General features: G+C 38.7%; 1 protein-coding gene and 1 long non-coding RNA gene across 7 annotated transcripts in view; one reads left to right on the forward strand and one right to left on the reverse strand.

The window, feature by feature from the left end:
• Positions 1-18,020, reverse strand: part of TAF1B (TATA-box binding protein associated factor, RNA polymerase I subunit B) — a 66,684-nt gene that overhangs the window by 34,987 nt on the left and 13,677 nt on the right. For 2 of the 3 annotated variants that reach the window (XM_072771124.1, XM_072771125.1), the window contains 3 exons: positions 16,801-16,954; positions 10,583-10,739; positions 4,253-4,352 (listed from right to left, as the gene is read on the reverse strand). In XM_072771124.1, the coding sequence (XP_072627225.1) occupies positions 4,253-4,352; positions 10,583-10,739; positions 16,801-16,954 (411 nt within the window). Of the gene's footprint in view, positions 1-2,397; positions 2,474-4,252; positions 4,353-10,582; positions 10,740-16,800; positions 16,955-18,020 lie in introns of all 3 variants that reach the window. The other variant, XM_072771126.1, reaches the window with a different exon arrangement.
• Positions 10,672-15,418, forward strand: LOC140601771 (uncharacterized). Of its 4 annotated transcripts, none has more exons than XR_012004838.1 (4): positions 10,672-10,952; positions 11,284-11,388; positions 12,255-12,348; positions 13,303-15,418. It is a non-coding gene; the product is annotated as an uncharacterized lncRNA (long non-coding RNA). The 4 variants fall into 4 exon arrangements; XR_012004837.1 differs by lacking the exon at positions 13,303-15,418 and adding an exon at positions 12,926-13,101 and having other exon boundaries at positions 12,255-12,351; XR_012004836.1 differs by lacking the exon at positions 13,303-15,418 and adding an exon at positions 12,926-13,101.

Consider the following 18,020-nt stretch of genomic DNA (forward strand, 5'->3'; position numbering starts at 1 on the left):
ACAGAGAAAAAGTTTTTCTATCCTGGGACCTAGAAGGAATGTCCATTTCAATGTCTATCATATACCTGCATTTTGAAGATATTATCTCATATAATCCTCATGAAAACCCTAATGAAGTAGAGGTTTACCTATTCCCAAATCACATTTTTTCTTAGGCCTGTTCCCTTACTAAAGAACAAAGAAAATGGACCAAGTGATGTCTAAATTTCCCTTCAGCTTTAATATTTTATGATCCCATATAAAAGATTCTGGTGTTTATTCCTGAGAAGCTTACAATTTGGTTAGGGAGTTAAATACAAGTAAGTAATTTCAGGCACCAGCAAAAAGTACAAATAACCTCAACCAAGCAAAAATTATCAATATAACTTGAGTGGTGAATGGTTCCGAGAAATCAGGCTAAAGCTCAGTTACAACATAAGATACAGAATGTACTGGAGGCTAAGGGAGAGGAGAGGGATGGGGAGAGGCAAGGGAGAGAAGGGTAGACGGAGAATAAGGGAGGGAAAGATAATTTTTTGTTAGCCAAGACTACACTGGGGAGATTAATACAAAAAATGATAACAAATGTAAAGACACCAAGAATTACTGAACTAAATGTCTTTTCCTTTTATTTTTATTTTTTAAAATATTTTATTTTATTTTATTTTTTAAATATTTTTAATTTTTTTTTAATTTTTATTTATTTATGATAGTTACAGAGAGAGAGAGAGGCAGAGACACAGGCAGAGGGAGAAGCAGGCTCCATGCACCGGGAGCCCGACGTGGGATTCGATCCCGGGTCTCCAGGATCGCGCCCTGGGCCAAAGGCAGGCGCCAAACCGCTGCGCCACCCAGGGATCCCTTTAAAATATTTTATTTATTTATTCATGAAAGACACAGAGAGAGAGAGAGAGAGAGAGACCCAGGCAGAGGGAGGAGCAGGCTCCATGCAGGGAGCCTGATGTGGGACTCGATCCCGGGTCTCCAGGATCACGCCCTGGGCCGAAGGCGGCGCTAAACCACTGAGCCACACAGGGATCCGCATGTCTTTTCCTTTTAGCAGAACATTTAAACAAGGCTCAGATGACTAGCTACGACCAATTTTTTAGCAACTAAATTTGAAATTACTAATTAGTGAATTATACAGGTTCTCAAATCAATCATTAAAAAAAAAAAAAAAAAAACCCTTCTATGTGGCAGTTTTAGGGTAGATTCAGTTATAGTCCAAGGCATGCCCAGGAAATCCAGACACGTCTCACTGAGCATGGGATGCCATTTAAGAAGATGAAAAACCAATCAATCTTGAGTGCAGGCTGGTTCTGAAACTAAAAACTTGTGTTTTTCTTTTCCTAGAGGCAAACAGAGGTGGCACGGGGCACTTTGTACTTTGTAAATACCTCCCTGACTTTCAAGTTCAGCTATCCCACCACATCTCTGACAAATTACTTGGGGTCTGGATGCGGACTAGAAGAACAGGATGTGTCCTCTGTGTCCCCAGTCCTTTAAATAAATTATTGCAACCCTCCACAGTTACAGAATGAGTAAGTCACCAGAATAAGATGTATAGCATAGGGACTATAGTTGTGATACTGCAGCAGTGTTGTATGGTGACAAATAGCAGCTATGCTTGTGCTGAGCATAGTGAAAATGTATAGACATGCTGAATCACTCTGTTACACCTGAAACTAATGTAATGTTGTATGTCAAGTATGTTCAAATTTTAAAAACTAAAATAAAAGATAAATTATCAGAATCCTGTCCAAGCTAAGAAAAAATAGACTAATCTCCCATCTTTCAGGAAGGCTCCCTAGCCTGTGCTTCATGCCAGAACACATGGTTTGCACATTGTCACTTCTAGCCTGGACTATCTTTCAGTTGGATCCTCTATACCCTGTCTTTTGGTTCTGGTTGCCATCTCTACCACAGGGCCACCTCTTGGTTTTGGTAACCAGTCTAGAGCCTAGTGAGGGGCCTGAACTCAAGACCTGAGATCAAGACCTGAGCTAAGATCAAGAGTTGGACACTTAACCAACTGAGCCACTCAGGAGCCTCCAAGTCCAGAGCTTCTTTACTATCTCAATAACCTACTTCCACTTCCTGCCCCTGTTCTCCCTGTCCCACCCCTCATTGCTTGCTTGGTACAGTCCCACTTTTTTTGTCTCCCTACAAACCAAGGCTGCCTTGGCCATGCTGGATTATGTTCATTGTGAGAGTACCAGGCAAGTTACCTAATTTCTCTGTGTCTCAGTTTCCTTATCTGTAGAATAAGCATAATAATAATATGTATTTCACAGGGTTGATATTAATAATAGGAGTTTATAAAATATGTAAAACAGGGCCTACCTGAAAAAGCACTACCACTATTATTATTTCTTCTTTGTTTTTATCAGGTTAAGAGGTAGATGCAGCCATACCCACCTTCCCTGTGCTGCCCATGGATGTGGGCCACTGCAAGTGCAAGCGCGCATGGAGCTCGTCCCATCATCAATCCTGGCTGTAAAATAAATGAGGACTACATGGAAGCAGCCCTGGGAACCCACCTCCAAACTTGCTTTCTCTCTCTAAATCCATAGAACTGCTCCTGCATGAGTTGTTCTGACAGTGGAGCCATTTCTAGTTTAAAATTCTAATGTTCCCTACAAATCATTCGTAGTGATCAATACTCTAAATTCAATGCAGATGTAAAATGTTACAGAATGTTGCAAGCTTGTTTATCTGCATTTCCAATCATCCATAACTTCTGGCTCAATGCTTCAAAATTAGTATTTTATATAATTATATTTTCATAGCACCTACTTAAGGGTTTAGAAGAACCAGTGTATAAAGAAGGGCAGAATGGCAGGCAAACAGCCAAAGATGATACAGGAGCAAAAAGCTGCAAGTACTACAGTCCCAAGTCTGGGACCACCAACCATATGGCCTTGGCATTCATTCTGTCTTCCTGAAGTGTTTGCTCATGTGTAAAACTGAGATGACAGTGAACCACGATTATGCAGAGGTTTAGTAAGGATCACAAATGTCTCTTGAATTAAACTACAAACAACAGAAGGCTGTGAAGGTTAGGAAAGCCTATAAAAAAATAATTCCTTGGGATCCCTGGGTGGTGCAGCGGTTTGGCGCCTGCCTTTGGCCCAGGGCGCGATCCTGGAGACCCGGGATCGGATCCCACGTCGGGCTCCCGGTGCATGGAGCCTGCTTCTCCCTCTGCCTGTGTCTCTGCCTCTCTCTCTCTGTGACTATCATAAAAAATAATAATAATAATAATTCCTTAAGTGGCCAAATGGTAATATTTAATGTCAATATTTAAGATACTGAAAAGCTTCGGATGAAGAACAAAGAGAAGATAATCTTTGAGCACTATAAATAGTGATAAAGACTCATAATTAAAGGACAGAAGTCCTTCCACTGGAGACCTCTGAAAACAGATCTAGAAAAAGACCAACAAGTAAACAACTTATTAAAATAGTACCTCTTGAAACAAAAGAATAACTTTCTTCTCTTTTCTCAAAAGCAACATAGTATGCAAATAACAAAAAGCTTTTTTAAAAAATTTGAAATTATGGGGCAGCCCTGGTGGCTCAGCGGTTTAGCGCCGCCTTCAGTCCAGGGCATGATCCTGGAGACCCGGGATCGAGTCCCACGTCGGGCTCCTTGCACGGGGCCTGCTTCTCCCTCTACCTGTGTCTCTGCCTCTCTCTCTCTGTGTGTCTCTCATGAATAAATAAATAAAATCTTTAAAAAAAATTTTTGAAATTACCTAAATGTCTCTATAGAAAACTTCTAGGGATCTCTGGGTGGCTCAGCGGTTTAGTGCCTGCCTTTGGCCCAGGGCGTGATCCTGGAGTCCAGGGATCAAGTCCCACATAGGGCTTCCTGTGTGGGACCTGCTTCTCCCTCTGCCTGTGTCTATGCCTCTCTCTCTCGTGTCTCTCATGAATAAATAAATAAATAAATCTTAAAAAAAAGAAAAAGAAAGAAAACTTCTAAAGTTTAATCTCACCCAAACACCTATTGACAGTGCTCGCACCTCACACCATAGCTACATGTTCAGGACAACCGAAAGGATTAGAAGAGACCACATGAGGAAAATAAAAAATAATAATTCCACTCCTCATTAAATTATAATTAATGTTCTACATATACACAGAACAAAAACTAGATGCCATTTTCTAAAACTTCTAACACCAAATAATAAGTCAAGAAATAGAAATTATACTATATTATTTTTGTGTCTTATTAGTGAGTACAAAGTAAAAAAGAAATAATAACTTGCCTCTATGGCAAAGATTCCTTTGTCACGCCCATATAATTTCATCTCTTCTGGAAAACGCTGGAAAGCATGTATGTAAGGAATATGGCCCTCTTCAACAAATCTGCATTTAAAAAAAAAAGTGTTAATAAGAGATATGCACTGACTTAGCAAAGTGGGATAAAAGCTGAGGATGTGTTTCAAAGATCAGGTGAGAACCAGTTAAAAATGTTCCATCTGCCATGTTTTTAAGGATGATAAATCTGAAAAGATCTATTATTCTCTGTACCCATGTGTGGAGAAAACATTTAGCCAATTATCTAATGGTATCTTAAGTTTCTAACTAACTAGATGAAATATCTCTACAAAGTATGTATTCTTTTTTGTGAATTCACCACCAAGCTTGCAACACAGCATCCTTCTATCTCTGGCTCCCCTCACATGATTGGCATCTACTCTTCTAAATCACTTCCTTGGGGAGACCCTCCTTGATCCATTTTCCTTGTTGGAAAACCTCCCTTGTCTACCTGCCTGTCCTCAGTACCTATCATAGTAGACAGTAGATGCTTGCCCTCAGAGATATTTAAGGGAAAGGACCTTGCTCATTTGTTTATCACTCCATCCCAACATCCAGTACACAGCAATTAATCAAATATTTTGAGTAAATTATTGAGTTTGAAGAAAATAGCACATATATATAAGTACATATTTATTTACAATTCATTCATTAAGTCAACAGAAATTTATTAAGTACTAAAACTCAGCACTACTTGAAGCTGTGGGCACACAGCAGTGAACAAAACAGGAAAATATTCTTGTTCCCAAGGAGTGTATGTTCTCATGAAGGAAGATAACAAAACAAATGGATGAAATCTATAGTCTCTTAAGAAAAAATGGTAAGGAGAAAAATAAAATAGGGAAGAACATGGAGTGAAGAATGGTGGTACTGCAATCTAGGCCATATATATGTATCTATTAGATTTTTAAAATATGAAAATGGTTAAGGAAAATAAGATAAAGACAGGAATAAGTTAATATACAAATGTTTTGCATTAAACTCTTTCTTGTTGGGGTGCCTGGACATCTCAGTCACTTGAGCATCTGCCTTCAGCTCAGGTCATGATCCCAGAGGGGCTGGGATCGAGCCCCGTGTTGGGCTCCCTGCTCAGCAGGGAATCTGCCTCTCTACCCCCCAACTCGCTCATGCTCTGTATCTTTCCAGCGTTTTCCAGAAGAGATAATAAACAAACAAATAAATCTTTAATAATAAAAAATTTTGTTCTTGTTCAAGCTAAACTGACATCTAGCTTCTGGCTTTCTGTGTGTGAAAGAATAACATTGCTTCAGCTTTAATTTCAAATTAAAAATGTGACTTCCTCAATCAGAGAAGGACAAACATTATATGGTCTCATTCATTTGGGGAATATAAAAAATAGTGAAAGGGAATAAAGGGAAAAGGAGAAAAAATAAGTGGGAAATATCAGAGAGACAGAACATGAAAGACTCCTAACTCTGGGAAAAGAACTAGGGGTGGTGGACGGGGAGTTGGGCGGGGGGTGGGAGTGACTGGGTGACGGGCACTGAGGTGGGCACTTGACAGGATGAGCACTGGGTGTTATTCTATATGTTGGCAAATTGAACACCAATAAAAAATAAATTTATTTTTTTAAAAATGTGACTTCTTTAACTTTTTAGTCTACTGAAAGTTGAGAATTAAAGTAAATATTATATAAAAATGGTGTTTTATGAAGTTTAATGATAAAGCATGCTTCTTTAGAACAGTCCTACAGGGAAAACCATCCTCACCTAGGTTTTCATTCATTTCTTTCATTTACATGAAAGTATTTGTGCATAGTGATCAGTATTCATATTATTTTGGAACTACATTCTTGGTTTAATATTATTTTATATATAGGATATATTGCATGCTTATCATTTTTATAACTATGTAGTATTCCACAATGTTAACAGATTTACAATTTTTGTAGTCACTGCTCCGGTGTGACAATATACATATGCTTGCCCTGTGTTAGGGGTTAGTTCAGAGTCAATAGAACATGAAGAGTCCCCACCATGGCCCTAGCAAAACAGGCAGTGGCCCACAGAGGCACAGGCACAGTGCTGCAGGAGCAGAGGGGGAGCAGAGACATCCACACACAGCAGTCTTGGGCATCTGGAGTTTTAACAACTTTCACCATTTCTAATAGTGCTGCTTGTAACCTCTTTCCAAGTTTGGTGGGTTTTCCAAAAATTTCCTTTTAGAAATATATATACTTTTCCAAAGAATAGCTACTGAATAAAAGCTCTGAATTTTAATTTTGTTAATAGTATCAGATGAGTCTCTGAATCAACCCAGGAAGTTGACAGAGACTAAAGTATCCCATATGCCCTTCCTGGCCATGTCCCCCCGAAAAAAAGAGTCTCATTTTATAATTTTGTTGCATTTTTCAAAAGTTTTAATCTGTGATAGACTGGAAATTTAACAAATTGGTTCTTTAAAAAAAAAAAAGATTTTATTTATTTATTCATGAGACACAGAGAGAGAGAGAGAGAGGCAGAGACACAGGCAGAGGGAGAAGCAGGCTCCATGCAGGGAGCCTGATGCTGAACTCAATCCCGGGACTCTAGGATCATGCCCTGAGCTGAAGGCAGATGCTTAACCGCTGAGCCACCCAGGTGTCCCCAGATTGGTTCTTCATCACAAATAATTTAAGCAGCACTGCCCTGCAGTTAGGTTGTGTCTACCTGCAAAACATACCCAGAGCCCACTCAGCTTGTTCCATTTCTATTGCCACCATCCTCCTCCAGACCACTATCTCTTGCTTGAAATACAGCAAAAGACCACCTGGTCTCTCTGCTTTCACTCCTGCCTACCTAGAATCCATTTGCCTCATAGCTGCCTCCCTTGCTAAAATCTTCTATCACACTCAAAAGCCAAATTCCTAATGGGGGTTTCCTTCTGGAGTGATGATCTGGAAATAGAGGTGACGGTTGCACAACTTGTAAGTATCCTGAAAACCAGTGAATGGCACATTTAAAAGGGTGAATTTTACTGGACATGAATTATATCTCAATGAAAAAAAAAATCCAAACTCAGCCTGGCTCACAAAGACCTGTGCCTAGCCCCTGCTTATTAGCTCTCTGTCCTCACCTTCCTACTGCTTCTTCAAATTCTTATTCCTATCAAGCCTCCTCTGCTCCTTGATCACAGACCTGGATCTCACTTTAGGACTTGATGCTAGCAACTGCCTACCACACCCCCTGCCACCACTGCCACTGCCGCCGCCGCCGCCGCCACCGCCACCACCACTTGGAGTGCTAGTACTGCTGATACTCACTCACCTGCTGGGTCAACTCCCATTCAAAGTACTTCTCAGTGAGGCCTTCCCTAATGACCAGTCTAAAGTAGCCATCATCTGATTTCAATCTTCTACATTAACACTTCACTGTTTGATCATTTTTTATTCATTTAAATGCTCATCTGTTTCCTCTAGTCCTGAACTTCATGAGAGTAAGAATTTGTTCTATATGGTTTGCAACTGTGATTCAAGGATCTAGACTCTAGAACAATACCTGTACCTAGTAGGTGGTTCAATAAATATTTGTGGAATGAATACATATTGACTATTTTTATTTATTATTGTTTTTACCACTAAGTAGGTAGGGTTCTTTATTTTTTTTTTAAAGACGTATTTATTTGAAAGAGAGAGAAAGAGAATGAACGGGCAGGGTGAAGGGCAGAGAGGGGGAGAGAGAATCCCAAGCAGACTCCCCACTGAATGTAGAACCTAACTTGGGGCTTGATCCCACAACCCTGAGCCGAAATCAAGAATCAGATGCTCAACTGATTGAGCCACCTAGGCGCCCCAGACAGGGTTGATTAAAGTTTAAGAGTTATGAATTAATCCTAAGGACTATGGATGCAGCAAAGGAATTTAAACTGGAGAGAGACACGCTGGATGTATAAGATATATAATAAGTACTGGGGCCAGGATAATAATGTATTTCCCTCACATCAATGTTTTTTAAATACTTTTTTCCAAGTTTGGCAGTGGTTCTCAAACTTCAGCATCCATAAGAATCCGCTAGCTGAAAAAAAAGAAAAAAGAAAAAAAAAAAAAAAGAATCGGTTGGCTGGCTTATTAAAACAGAGATTGCCAGGCCCTACCCCCAGATTTTCTGATTCAGAAGATCAGAATGGGTTAAATTTGGTTAGAATTTTCATCCCTCATAAGTTGCCAGGTGATGCTGATGCTGCTAGTCAGGGAATCACAATCAGAACCTATGACTTGGGAGCTCTTTCTCTGAGAAAAACAGAAAGAGGATCAGTGGTAACAGTCCCCTTTCCTGTTGCTCCAAATACTAAGGCTCGGTTCCCAAATTTGTATGTCCAACAGAGCAAAATAAAAGCCCTCCAGCTAACTAGATCCAATCTCTATGAAGGCTCTTCAGAATTCTCCTTTAAGGGAGAGCAGGAAAGAGGGAGGAAGGGCAACAGAGAGGGAGACAGACAAATGTGTAGGATCTTACTCCCATCTTTCCAACCACATCTAATATTCTCTTTAAGAATAATTATGGGTAAAAAAAAATAAAAATAAAATAAAAAAAAAAAAAAAAAAAAAGAATAATTATGGGTGAATATTATTTTCTCCATCTTGTCAGGTCTCTAGGAATCTTGTTACTCCCTTATAGATTGCCCTGGGTAGTTGGACAGCCCCTTTACCCAGCTCTAGCGACATGATTTGATCAGTTTCTCTAAGACCCCTGGGCTATGGAAAGGAAAACGGACAGGAATGGCACAAGACTGAAGCACAGGGCCCACTTGGGAGGTTGCTAAGTAATGCAGGAGAAGATATGGAGGGGATGGGGAGAAAAATTGTTTCAAGCGTTGTTTTGGAAGTATAATTGACAGGATATGACTGACTATAGATGTGGAGAGAGGGAAGAGTCAGGGATGAATCTTAGGTTTCTGGATAGGAAGAAATGGAGTGTGTGATATTTATGAGGAAAGAAAACACTGGAGAAGGAGTTGGGTTGAGGAGAAAAATGATGAAAGATGAACCTCTTTTTGTCATACTGATTTTGTGATACCATAAAGACACCTAATAGTGTCCAACAGGCAGTTGTATGTATGAATATATGGGTCTGACTCTCACTAGACAAGTCCGGGCTGCAGATATAAATTTGGGCGTCGTCATCATCATATAGATGGTAATTAAAGCCTTGGGAGAAGATGAGATCACCCAATGAAGGCATATAGAACAAGGTGAGGTTTTTAACTTAATAGTAAAATTCACTGAATCATGTACTATCTGTATGCAGGGCAATCACCTCTGAGAAAAGCCTTGTTATTTGGTTGATGTGGCCAAATTCAAAGGCACTATCATCATTTACTGGAGGCATTTTATTTAATCAAAAGGCCTAGTACTGATGATGATGATGATGATGATGATGATGATGATGATGAAAACAAAACAATAACTAGCATTGAGTTCTTATTATGTGCTAGGCACTGTCCTGAGTGCTTTTCATGCAGTAGTATTACTGGAAGTAGTTACAACTCTGTGAAGTAGATGTTATTATCAGCTCCATTTCACCAAGGATGACACAGAGTCAAAGAGAAATTAAATAATTTACTTAAGGTCACATATAAATGGCATAGTCAGGATTCAAACCCAGGAGTCTGGTTCTAAATCTGTGCTCTTAAAATCCCTCTAGACATCGATTAAACCCAAATGTTAATATTTAGAATACATATAAAACAAGGGAAACATGAACATACTATGATTTTGGCACATCTTCTATTTAATGGGAAAGTCTTATACACAATGCCCTATTTACTCATTAACTATAAAACGCTATAAATTATCCTGAAAAAATGTAAATATTGACCATTCACTAACGGGTTTTTCTAATAGTTTTGTTTTTAGTTTACCTTACAAACACCGACAACCTATATTCTAGCTCTTACCAATACCAACATAAGCTGCTATGGAGCTACTAACAACCATTTGCCAATATTCAGCTCTTTCTTAGAAATGCAAAATAATTAATACTACCACTCAGGTACTTAAGTGTCACTTTTCATAGATCATTTTACTCATATTGCATAATTAATTTTCCAACTACTTGTGTAAGGTAAATACCATTATTTCACTATATAAATAAAGAAACCAAGGAGATGAATTACCAGCCAGAGGAGGATTATATTTTAGATCTAGAATTCAGCTACCCAATCTTTCCTGTCTCTTCCTCAATTTAAGCCTCCTTGTAAAATTCAAGATATCCAAAGGTTGTCCCCTGGTTCACACAGATAATCAGCAAAGACATCATCATACGAGAGGTCAAGCTTACCGCAAAAGATCTGAAAGAGTAATTGTCTCTCTTTGCCACAGTAATGACAGATAGCAAAAAGCAAGTGTCCTTGGCACCGTCATCTTCACAATTCCTTTCTCCTTTTGTAGCGAATATGTAACTCCATCAAGAGATCCAGAACAGATGGATGCTGTTTCTTAGGGGATAAATGGAGTTGTTTGTTTTTTTAACTTAAAAAGTAAAGTAACTGTTTGAACAACAAAAGAAGAACAACAACAACAACAAGAAAAAAAAAATCCAAAGAGGCATTTTCAATATCTTAAAATCAAGTTATAATTGATACAATCTTTAACAAAGAACAATTTGGCAATAAAGAACAATGACAGCTTAGAGGAAACTGACCAAAAAGGTAATTGCTGGTTCTTTATGGGAGTGGGATAAGTGGTGGTATGAGCTGAGATTCTAAAGAGGGATGTGACCTGCTTGAATTTTTTACAATGAATAGGAACAATTCTTCAAATAAAAGAATAAACAATTAAAGCAAAACAAAAAGTATGTAACTGCTCTTGATCCAGGCCCCAAGCCACATGTCCCTCTAAAGCTCTGAAATACTCTCCAAAACGCTAGCTAGGGCAGCACCTCATCTCACTCTCATCCTCCAGGCACCTTAACCATAGGACCATTATTTTTCCTCCCTCATTCATTCAACACTCATCTCATTCTTTGTACCACCGTTCTAGGTCTGGGGAAATGACAGGGAACAGCATCTTGTGTCCCTTGGAACTTCCATTCTAGTAATGAGAGATGGTCACTCAACAGGAAAAAATTACAACTGAAAGACAGTGGTAAGTGCTACACAGAATAGTAATATAGGGGCATACGAAGTGATGGGAAGAGGATATAGGTGATACTTTATATGGGTGGTCAGTGAAGCCCTTGGAGAAGATGGAATCTGAGCAGAGACCTAAATGAATTCAGAGTAAGTCTTGAGAATCTCAGGAAGAACACCAAGTTCATTAGCAGGAATGAACTTAAAGAAACAAGGGGACATGTGGGTGGCTCAGTTGGTTGAGTGACCGACTCTTGGTTTCGGCCCTGGTCATGGTCTCAGGGTTGTAGGGTCCAGCCTACATAGGGCTCCGAGCTCAGCACAAAGTCTGCTTACGATTCTCTCCCTCTCCTCCTGCCCCTCCCCCACTTGCATTTTCTCTAAATAAAATCTCTTAAAAAAAAACGAGCGGGGGGTGGGGGGGGAACAGCAAGAAAGCCAATGTGGTGAAAGCATCCTGGGTGAAAGGAAAGTAGTAGGAAATGATGTAAGAGGGCGCCTGGGTGGCTCAGTCGGGTAAGCATCTGATTCCTTTTTTTTTTTTTTTTTTTTTTTTTTTTTTTAGCATCTGACTCTTGATTTCAGTTCAGGTCATGATCTCAGGGTTGTGAGACTGAGCCCTGCATAAGGCTCTGTGCTGGGCGTGGAACCTGTTTAAGATTCTCTCTCTCCCTCTGCCTCTCTCCCTCTCCTCTAAATGAAAGAAAGAGAAAGAAAGAAAGCAAGAAAGAAAGAACTATATTACACAGGGCTTTGTAGGAGGTCATCTTTTGTACTTTGGATTTTATTCTGGATATTATAAGGAGTTTCTGGAGAGTTTTAAAAAAGGGGAACAACCTGATCTCATTTGTGTTTTTAAAAAGCTCTCTCTGGCTGCTTTAGGAGAATGGAGCCATAGGAGGGCAAGAGTGGATATAGACCACCACCATCCAGGACAGCGATGACAAGCACTTGGACTGGAGTGGTAGCACTGCAGGTGGTGAGAAGTGGTTGGAATCTGGACATATTTTGAAGGCAGGGTCAGAAGAATTTGCTGGTGGATTGAATGTGAAGTAGGAGAGAAAAAGAGGAGTAGAAAATGTGATTCTGAGAGTTTAGGCCTGAGCAATAGGGAGAATGGAAATGCTATTTACGAGACAAGGAAGATAGTAAAAGAGCAGAGTTGATGGAAGAAATCAAGATTCAGAACTGCACGTGTTAAGTATAATGTCCTATTAACTATACAAATCGAAATGGTAAGTAGGCAGCTGAATATAAAAATCTGTAGTTAAAAAAAAATCTGTAGTTCAGAAGAGAACCTAGAGATAGAAATTTCTGAGTTGTCAGGATACAGCTGGTATTTAAAGCCAGAAGTAGGGTAAGTAGCAAGCAGGACTAAGAATGACCCCAAGTAAGAGACCCCATGCTTTCTTGGACAACTCTCTAAATTATTTCTCAAAATCCCTTTTTCCAAATCCTACAAATCCTTTCTTCATAGCATTTATCATTAACTGAACCTTTTTTTTTTTAAAGATTTACTTATTTATTCATTCATTCATTCATTCGAGACACAGAGAGAGGCAGAGACCTAGGCAGAAGGAGAAGCAGGCTCCATGCAGGAAGCCAAATGTGGGACTCGACTCTGAGACCCCAGGATCATCCCCTGAGCCAAAGGCAGATGCTCAACCACTGAGCCACCCAGGCATCCCAATAATTGAACTTTTGAATAAATGTGTGCATTTACTGTCTAGCACCTCCCACTACAATCTAAGTCCCTTGAAGGCAGACAACCTTGCCCACCACTATGTCTCCAGTGCCTAGAACAGGCTAGCACAAAGGAGGAACCCAATAAATATTTGATGACAAACAGGCTAGCAGTTCAAGATTTTCACCCTAGTGAAATGTTTTTTTTTTTTTTTTTTTTTAATTTTTATTTATTTATTTATGATAGGCACACAGTGAGAGAGAGAGAGGCAGAGACACAGGCAGAGGGAGAAGCAGGCTCCATGCACCGGGAGCCTGATGTGGGATTCGATCCCGGATCTCCAGGATCGCGCCCTGGGCCAAAGGCAGGCGCCAAACCGCTGCGCCACCCAGGGATCCCTGAAATGGTTTTTAAAACATGCAAAGATTCAAAGTCAAGGCATGTTGTAGCAGTACTGTTTATAATATGAAACAAATTTAAAACAACCAAAGTGAATAGAAATTTAATTAAATAACTCTATGCAATGGAATACTAATATCAATTCACTCAATGTTTAAGTCGGTGTTCTCAAGAGTATAGTCCCTAGACCAGGTGTATTAGCATGACCTGAGAACTTATCAGAGATGCAAATTATTGAGCCTATCTATCTGTGGTCTAAGAAGGATTCCAGTTGATTCCAAGGGAATTTAAAGTTTGAGGAGGATAGTTTTAAAAGAATTATAAGAATACAAATTTCAATAAAATATTATGTTAAAGTATACACATAGATATACATATATATACAACAACTTGTAGAGGCTTTCAGTTAAGATGGCAGATTGAAAACACATAGTAGCCTCTGCTCTGTCTCCCTACAATTATATATAAACTCAAGAACAAACAACACAGAAAAGGAGACAATAGTAATAAAAATTTAAAAGCTAGAAAGCTTACGTGGAGGTGATTACTGCCTTAGCAGTGTCAAGAAAGCTGGTTCAAAGCCAGAAGAAGGGAAAACCATAAAATAACAATTTTTCCCTGGGGACTGCTAAAGAAAGCTCTCAAATTGGTTAAACCCTGGAAATTGGGTGAAAATAGGTCTAACACCAGAAAGATCGCCCAAAAGTCTGATTGAGAAGCAGTCAGACACTCAGACTCCTACCCCAACTCTATGTAGCAAATGTCTGCCTGCCCCTTCCTAATTGGAAGTTTCTCCTCTGGAGACAGTAAAACAAAGGGTCTCTGGAATAGGGCATGTCAGTCATATACACAATTAAGCATAGGGTATATTATTAAAAACAGGAAGATTAAGTGAAAGTGTACATATTGAGTACAGAGAAAACCCCCACCCTCTACACTCCCCTGAGGCCTTCTACCCACCCAGTTCCTAGAACAGCCAGGATTACACACTCCAAACAGATGACTCAAAGAGATTTCTCTTGAAAATCCTATCAGCTCAGGGGGAAAAGATTTAAAGATGATAATGCTGGAAGCTTGTTAAGAAAATAATCCAGCTAGATCATGCACAGCACAACTGACAAAACTCAGCATGGGTACAAGGCTTTCACTCAATTTTTTAGTCTCCATTTTTAAGAAGACTAGTCATATTAGGATCCTAAACATTTGAAGAAACCCTCTAATTCAAAAAGCAATGGCCAAAAGAATCAAGTCGGGGGAACATAATCAATAGCTTTATCAATATCCTCAGTAAAAAAAGAAAAGATGCGCCACATAAATGAGAAAGCAAACCAGGAAAGATGAAATACGATCAAGGAAATAAGGAATTTAACAAAAGAGGAGTAAGAGAATCTTCAGGATGTTGGTGAAGAGATACCAAAGATAGCTGGGTCATAGGTTTAGAGATATATCATTGTAGATTAGAGTAAGTCAGAAGTTCCACAAAGACTTCTTCCAGAAGATGAAATTGGTAGAATATCTAAGAAATTGAGAGATTTTCAGAAATGGGAGGGCATGTGGAAATACACTAGTAATAAATTATAGATTAGTAACAAGCAAATAGAAAACTAAACAAATAATGAGGCAATTACCAAATGTGGGAAAACAAAAAGATGTACAGAAAGTGTCATCATAAGCTATATGGCTCACACTAAATACTGGACTAGTAAAAAATTATAATTATATTGTGAAGATAGAGAAAGAGAAATGCACAATTGTCTGCTGATGACTACATGGGGACAGGGGCGGTGAGGAATGTGTGAAAGAGCCAAGACTTCATCTTCAATAATGGTAATTTAATAGCTAATTTCCCAAAGCAGAAATCAAGATATAGTATTAGAAGCTATGGAAATTGCAGAAGAGCAGAAAATGAATCCCTCTCGGGAAAAGCACATTTAGGGGAATAATGAAACAATGAAACATAATATTAAACATGAAACAATGAAAATAATATTTTCATAACAGACTTTGTAAAAGTCTTTTTGAATTATATCCATGTAAAATTCTGATTAGAAAATGTAAAGAATGAAGAAATAGTTCACATTTTTTGTAAAAATAAACAATAAAACTCTTTCCCTCTCTCCCTATAAACACATGAATAAAAAATTTTCTGGAATGATCTACCACAGGAAAGTGGTTATTTTCAGATGGTACACTGGAGATTTTTTCTTTGTGAATATTTGTATTTTATAGTTTTAAAATAAGGGTTATATTTGCAGTTACTTTAAACGTAAAAACTAAAACAAAGCTGTAAGGATCATCATTTACTAAAAAACAAACACACAAACAAAAACTCTTAACATAGGTAAACAACCATGGTGCTCTAAAAGGCTTGGATGATTTGAGAGTCCTAGTCATCTGGGACAGTTTTAGTTCAGGCTTGTCTGAAAGCATGGAGCTAGAAACCAGAGATTCACTGCTGCTCAATTACTCTATGATCCTAACTTCTTCTTTGGACACAGAAAGTAACTTATCTGATATCTGTGTCACTGTGCAATCCAGCAAGTAATGCGGATATACTGATAAAAGGAATTTTTACTCTGGAGGGCAAGAGGCTTGCAAAGCAGTAGTCCATACAAGAAAGGTTTTGTTGAAAATTTTATATAACCGCACAATCTAGTTACCCACAATCCCTAACACCAGTTTGGAAGCTATTTCCCAAAGAACCCTGTCAGCACACATCAAGATTCTAGTAATCTATAATAAGAACTTGGTCTGTTCTTTGAGGTCTGTTTTCTACCATGTTGCTTGGAAAAAAAAAAAAAAAAGTAATCTGGAAACAATAAAAATCACGAATATATCCTTTAAGAAGGTCTCTGTTACCTTAAGCATACTTCTTTTTTATTTAGAATTATGGAATTAAATCAGAAAGTAAAATTCACACACATACATATGATATAATAAGTTTTACTGCAGCCTATGCTTAGAAATTGGGCATATCATCTTTGATTCTTACCTATCTGACCATATGGCTAAGATCTACCATCTCTCTATTGCAACTTTTCTTTGAAAATTCTGAGCCCACACATATGTGATCTTTGTTGAGCTAGCTTCTTTCTCTCTGGATCCACATATTGTTAAATCTCCTTAAAAATCATACAAAAATACTCGTGTGGAAACAATGTACCTTTTTAAAAATTCCACTAAGGTTTCATTTATTTTACCTTTCTCCTAGCCATATTATTTAGCAAATCATTCTTTCTTGCTAGGCCAAGTTCCTTTCCTTGGAATATGAAAAGATTAGACTAAATTATTTTTAGGACATATTACTAGCTTTAAAATTCTAGGTAGTCTGATTCTCATTTTTACCTGATTGTGATGTTCTGCTGATGGGGAAAGGCTTCTGAGTGTGGCCATCAGGCTTAGAGTCTGTTCCACTTTCAACAAAAGAAGGGCAGCTAAAGTCACTCAGCAAGTCAGGCTCACTATCCCAGTCTGAATGACTTGGGTTATCTTCTAATACCTATTTGTAAAATAACATACATAAAATTATTACATAAGAATTTTTTTTAAGATTTTATTTATTTATTCATGAGAGAGAGAGAAGGGCAGAGACATACGCAGAGCGGGAGAAGCAGGCTCCATGAAGGGAGCCCGATGTGGGACTCGATCCCAGAACTCCGAGATCATGCCCTGAGCTGAAGGCAGCCGCTCAATCACTGAGCCACCCAGGTGTCCCGCTTATTACATAGGAATTTAAAATGCAGTTAATTTCCATGAGCTTAACCAAGTCCTGCCCATCTGAAACACCACAGAGTAAACTATTCTAGAAAACTGCAACCATTTACCAAGTTCCTAAAACCAAAGGATCTTTAGCTCTGCAATGTGCTCCCTGGCTGCTCCTGGCGAAAGGCTACAGATAAAGGTGAGCAAGGAAACAGGCTGCCAGCAGACACATCAGGATTCCTTCTCCTCTAACATCTCTCCTATAGCCCTACTAGCTACACCAATAAAAACATCAATAATGACTCCTGCACAATGCTGGCTTCTCTTCACTGAGCTTACCTGGGAATTTTCACTTTGATCTTTGCTAATTCCATTTCTCCTACCTGGGTTATCTTTTCTTCTCTTTCTCTTCAATTTCTTATTTACTCTATCATGCTTTCTAACCAACTCTTCTTCAATGAGTTCTCGATTCCCTGAACTCATCTGGTACTTTACTATTTATAACACTTAATTGACAAGGATATACTATTTGATAGCACTGTTTAATTTTTTACACATATACTGTTGAAATGGTGGTCAGAGTGTCCCTAAGAAAGCCAGATGGCTGGCTACCCAAAGGCCTCATTAGCTGACATTACTTTGGGGAAATTGATCACAGTCAAAAAGCCATGTTATCAGCCACATGGACCAAAAGACTCAATCTTATCAACAGGAAGTAAAACTCATGTTAAGGAAACTCACAACAGAATAAGGAAAAAAAAAATCAGGGAAAAGATCCTCTCTCTACAGGTAAGCATATAAGACAAGGTATGCCATAAGACTGGCAAATAAGCATGGACTCAATGAGAAAACTGAAGCAATCA

This window comes from Canis lupus, chromosome 12 (genome assembly GCF_048164855.1).
Source record: "Canis lupus baileyi chromosome 12, mCanLup2.hap1, whole genome shotgun sequence".
Lineage (NCBI taxonomy): Eukaryota > Metazoa > Chordata > Mammalia > Carnivora > Canidae > Canis > Canis lupus.